Raw genomic sequence first — 6,248 nt, forward strand, 5'->3', positions numbered from 1 at the left:
AGTATTAAGATGCCTTCAAGAAACCCAAGACATCAATATGAGCTCAAAGGAGATATTCAAGTTAAAGATAAACATCTGGGAAGCAATTAGTGCAAAGATAGTCTTTAAAGATGGCGAAAAGGATGGGATGATCTAGGAAATGAACAGAGACAGAGAAAAGAAGGCAGAGAGAATGGAGACTAGAGCCTCTATATTTATTGACAAGGAAGTGCTAGCAAATGAAAGAGGGAAAAAAGGAGAAGTTGGAAGAAACCTGGAGAATAAAACATCCCAGAAACTGTGAGAGAAAAGCAAATGTCTTAATAAGAAAGAAGTGGTCAAATGATACTGCGTGGTTAAGAAAATGAGGATTGGAAAACAGTTATTGGATTTGACAACATGGAGGCCACTGATTTTCTTAGCAAGGATACATACAATCAAGAGAAAAGAAAGAGAAAGAGAAGTCTTGTTGGAATGGGCAAAAAGTGAATGAGAAACAATGAAATGAATACAGTATAGAGATGACAGACATTTCTTTCAAAAACTGGCTGTGAAACAGAGAGATGGGAAGTATCTGAGGGGGAATTGAAGATCAAGAGAATTACAAAAAATTAAGATAGGAGATACCAGTGCATGTCTATATGCTCTATATACTCTGGTTCAAGAAAAAAAATTAATGATACTAGAGAAAGAAGGAATATTTGAAGGAGTTAAATCCTTGAAATTAAGAACTTGAAATTAAGTAGATAGACTGAATTTTGGCAGGAAGGGAGACTTCCTTAGGAATAACAGAAGGGAAGAAAAGAATATGGTGCAGATGTTGTGCATTTGCAGATTTGGTAAGACATTTGGCTTCTATTTTCCTAATGAATGATGAAGTAAGATCCTCAGTTGAGAATGAGGTAGATAGAGCAAGGAAGCAAAGAAAAGGTAAGAGACGGTCATCCTGACAAGTGGGAAAGTAGGCTTAACTAGAGAAACACAGCAGGACTGATGGCAGTATTGGAGTCCTGCAGTGTTAAAGATGCTCGAGATCATGAACTTAAAGTAAAACCAGTCATAAAAACCCATTACGAAATTTTTCTCCAGCAACGTTCAGCTGCTTATATGGCTGGCGATTTACAAAGTGAGAACACAATGGGAAAAAGTCAAGGGAGTTGAACATTCTGCTAAGGGAAAGATTTTAACAATGAACCACAGACTAAAAGCTAGATAAGGAGAAAGACAAAGACAGGAAAGGGCTAATATTCATCCTAAGACTACAAGCTACTAATTTTCCGGTTCTTTTACCACACTTTGCTTTTTGATCTGAAAAGCCTACCAATCTTCATCTCTTGTTTAATCTTATTATATTAGCCCCATCTGCCCTTACTTTCTTTTCTTCCCTACAAAGTCAAAACATCACCTAAAGGATTATTTCACTAGCATTATCATGCCTAATACCTGATATAACCAGTGCATCCCCTCACTTACCCACCTCCAAATTCGGGCCCACACTTCTCACAAAGAGAATAGTAATTTCTTGAATGATAGCCTTTTCAAACTCTTCCTCCACAATTGTCATAGGCATTTAGCTAAAATGCCATTATGACCGAAACACTTTCCTACTTCACATCCTCTAAGAAGCTCGAGCAACGTAAAAGGTCCTCTGTGATTTGTGATCTTTCCTCTGTCCAAATCTCTCTTTACTTTGCCATTCCAAAACTCTTTAGCATATACCTTGTTCTTTCCCAACTCCGCAGGGATGCCTCTGCTTAGAATGTCTTGCCTCCCTAACTATCACTCACTCTTTAAGATATCATCTCAGAAGCCACTCCTGACCCCTGGTTCACCCACTCCTGTCTCCCACTGACCTCACATAGAGGATGAGGTAAGTGTCCTTCCTCAGGGCACATCTACATCACTGCCACTACACTTAAGATATTATACCAAATTAATGTTTATCTCTTGCCACTAATCTATAAGGTTCTAAAGTGCTTACAAATACCCAGTGCCTAGCATAGCATCTTAAACACTCAATAAAATGCTCAATAAAATGAACATAATCACAAAAGACTGACAATATTAATTTTCATTATTAAATTCATTATATTAATTTCAAACCTGTAAAAATCCAAGATGTTCTTGAATATTTTGCTTCTTTTCTGTAATAAATGATTCAAAGTGCATTACAGCTCGTGTGTATGCTCTGGAGCGAAAGGAAGCTACTGCCAGAGTATCCTGAGGTATGAGGTCTAGAAAACGAGTTACACTTTGATAGTCTTCATAATTCGCAGTAGATACTAGATTATAAAAAAAAAATGAGTAATTAAAGAATTATAAGAGGAAATTTTTATTTAAGTATTTAAGTTCAATTTATTTCACTAAATAAATTAATCTAAATGTATTAGGATATCATATTTAGGATATAACTAATAACAATCATTGTTCAGAGGGTCTTCCTCCAACTCCACCATTATTACTTACTTTACTTTGGACAGTCATGCAATTTATTGAGCTTCTGTTTCTTTATCTATAAAAGGGAAATATTAGTACCTGTCTTGCCTTTCTTACAATGTTGTTGTGAGGATTAAATGTAAATCTATTATTAAATGTTGAAAAGATATAAAGATGATACAAAAGATACAAGATGAGTTTTTATTGATGACATTACTGATATAATGTAGCTATTTAGCACAGAAATAGCAGAACTATGGAAATAGCCTTTTTTATTTTAAAGTTTAGAATTCTTTGTTATCAACCTATCTTTTCTTGTGTTGCTATACAACACATGTAGAGAGGTTTTCAATTTATGTCTTACAATGGAAATGGAAGTGCCTTCAAAGTAAAAACACAAGTACTTTAGATAATTTTTTAAGAGTCTACGAATAGATATACATTCAAAACTTCTAAATGAGGAGAGTCTAGTTTATGAATTCTTATTTAAAACTTTTACATTTTAATAATGATTCATAAAAGCATATAGAAAACAAGACAGAAATAAATTTCTTCAAAATTTAAATAATCAAGATAGTATATTTAAAGGACATTAATTTAAAATAAGTTCCTCATTTCCATCAAAATGTGTAGATAATTTCAAATTATGAGAAATGTTAAAGTTATTATACTTTTGAACTATTACAAATGTCATTCTTAAAAGCTAAAAATTTAATTGCAGTGTTAATGAAAATGGTGATAACAGAGTTAGTGTTTAGTTTTACACTACCATTTTCACATGCAGAAATAGGAACAAACATTTAATTGTTAAATTAATGGAAAATATATTATTAGCCATATTCTAGAAGAAAAAATTCTCCTAAAGAGGTAACTATTTGCAAATCCAGAAATTTTAGAAAAATAAACTATTGTGCTTAACAACAGAAATGTATGTGCCTTCACAGGTATATGGACAATAAGAGGGAGATGCTCACAAATTGAGAACTGTGTAAGTGAAAGCTTCTTTAAGGATTGTTTAGACAGTCAATTTTTTCAATTAGTCACAAAGCCTAGGGGAAAAACATGTGATGTCCATGAGTATGGCTGAAGTATAAAGAAACAAGGATATTATAATCCTTCTTACTGTAAGAATGAAAAAAAAAAAGGTTCAAAGACAGCAAGAGTACCCATTAGTGTGTGATGAATATAATTCTTCTCACCAAATGCTTGTATCATAGGAACAAATTAGCAGGTGTCATTGCTAACTCTAATAAGATTCTTCTTTTAGTCATATTAGTGGGGGCTGTAATAGTACATATAAAAATAGCACAATACTAAGCATAGCAGGGTGTAGTGTAGTAATTTATAGTAAGCATGTCTGGAAAGCCTACTAGATATCAAACACTACCACAGACAGGGGAAAAAGAGATAGCTTCTCTATAGGCCATGAAATAAATGAAATTAAAATCTCTTTAGAAATTTAAAAGTTAAGTGTGAAAAAGGTTGCAAAGAATATTTCACAAGTGAAAAAGGACAACACACATTTAGACCATACACACACACACACACACACACACACACACACACAATATACTGAGGGGACATGGAGTAAATGAGTTAACAGGGAAGGGTAGGTTAATACAATATTAACAACATCTCACTTATTTCACACTTTATAAGTTATATATGCATGATCTCATTTAATATAACAATTTCTAATGCAGATAATATTAACCCCGTTTTATACAAAGAAAAATTAGATACATGTCTTGTCCAAATTTACAGTAAGAAGAGCGAGGTCTTATGACTATACATTCACTGCAGTGAATAGTGTGAAAAGCCCACACCATTACTCATTTAAAAAAACATATACAAACAGTTCCTTTTAAAGTTAATGCTTAAATTATAGAATTGATACAAAAAGGAGCTAATTGGTAAATACTAAAAAGAAGAAAATAAACAGAAGTTATAACTTACCCATTGAGTCTACCTTATCTCTGTTTGATTTGCTCTGTGGAAATTTCTCAGCCTTCAGTGCCTGAAATTTGTGCCTTGCCCATTGTGTGAGATGGTCAAGCATGGAGAACACAGTCTGTGTACTGAGTTGACACAGATCAGATGCACTGTCTTGGGTACTTATGGTATGCTGATCGTCGTGCTTTAGAACCGCCATAATTTCTGCATAAACCTAAGAGAACTCATTTTATAGGTAATAACATGTCTGTATAACCATTTTACTACTATATGACATATAAGACTAACCATTCCAAGGCAATAATTTTCAAAAGAAAAGGAAACATGATTGGTTGATAATAAATTAGCTTTCTGATCTATAATTAAACCCAATCAAATGTTACTCTAAAAAGAAAATCTTCTGAAGAGTCACTAAAGAAAATATAAAAATAAATATTTTTTAAAATTCTAGATTATTCAAGAATAATAACTAGTCATAAAAAATCTTAAGAGTAACATCTTAGACTATCTGCAAAAATTAATTTCAGAGTAACTGAACAACTAAATGTAAAAACAAAAGGATTAAAAGAAAAAATATAGGAAAATATGTTTATGACATTAGATAAGAGAAGGGATCACATAAAAAGCTTAAAATTCATAATCATTAAAAGATTCATAAATTTGGCATTTGCAGTTAAAATTTCTGCATGGCAAAAGGCACAAAGGTTAAAAATAAACCACTAAGAAAAATTTTTGCAAAATATGGCTGTAAACAAATAGATAGCCAGAATATACCAATTGATTAAAAGGATACACACACCAAATAGGCAAAGGATATAAACAGACATTCCACATAAAAGTAACTCAAGGCTGGGCGCAGTGGCTCACACCTGTAATCCTAGCACTCTGGGAGGCTAAGGTAGGAGGATAGCTTGAGGTCAGGAGTTTGAGACCAGCCTGAGCAAGAGCGAGACCCTGTCTCTACCAAAAATGGAAAAAATTAGCCAGGCATGGTGGTGCATGGCTGTAGTCCTGGTTACTCGGGAGGCTGAGGCAGGAGGATTGCTTGAGCCTAGGAGTTTGAGGTTGCAGTGAGCTATGATCATGCCATTGCACTCTACCTAGGCTGACAGAGCAAGACTCTTATCTCTAAAAAAATTTAAAAAAAGTAACCCAAATGGCCAATGAACATAACCTTACTATTATAGTAATAATGAAAATGTAAATTAAATAGTAAAATGTCCTTTATTTAACCTATTATATTGCATAAAATGTAAACGCTTAAAAATATCAAGTATCGGCAAGCGTGTGAAAAATGGATACATTCACAAACTGCTAGTAGGACTATAAATCAGTACAATTTTGCACTCTCTAATAAAATCTTAAATGCCCATATCGTATTACCTAACAGCTCTACTTTTCAGTATCTATAACAGACACCTATACAGAAACACTTTCATAAGTAAGCATTGCCATGATGCTATGTAAAAGCAAAGAACTGAAATCTAGCTAATCATTATTATGGCAATAGTTAAACTATGGGACAAATGCACAATGGAAGGATTATATTATGCAGTACTTAAAGAAAGGATACCTCTCTATATACTGGTAAACAAACATACCAAAGAACCAAGCAAGTTGCAGAAAAATACCTACAAGAGGATATCACCATCAAAAAAAAAAGTTCTGGAAAAAGTATATATCACATTAATAATAGTGATGACTTTCTGGGGATGTAGGATGAGGAATGGTACTCAAAGAGCACACTTTGATTTATTTGTATAATTTGGATTTTTACCTTAAGACCATAGTGAGATAATACTTATGCTATTAAAAATAATATATATTTTTTTGAGACAGGGTTTCATTCTGTTGCCTGGGCTAGAGTACAATGGCATCAT

General features: G+C 33.2%; 1 protein-coding gene across 1 annotated transcript in view; it reads right to left on the minus strand.

Annotated features, from left to right (window-relative positions):
- The window catches only part of ATR (ATR serine/threonine kinase), a 113,334-nt gene that overhangs the window by 46,648 nt on the left and 60,438 nt on the right, over positions 1–6,248 (minus strand). The window contains exons 27-28 of the mRNA XM_012647440.1: positions 4,372–4,582; positions 2,083–2,261 (exon numbers count right to left, since the gene is read on the minus strand). Of these exons, the coding sequence (XP_012502894.1) occupies positions 2,083–2,261; positions 4,372–4,582 (390 nt within the window). The remainder of the gene's footprint in view (positions 1–2,082; positions 2,262–4,371; positions 4,583–6,248) is intronic.

Source organism: Propithecus coquereli, unplaced genomic scaffold (assembly GCF_000956105.1).
Source record: "Propithecus coquereli isolate 6110/MARCELLA unplaced genomic scaffold, Pcoq_1.0 Scaffold268, whole genome shotgun sequence".
In the NCBI taxonomy this organism is placed as follows: Eukaryota; Metazoa; Chordata; class Mammalia; order Primates; family Indriidae; genus Propithecus; species Propithecus coquereli.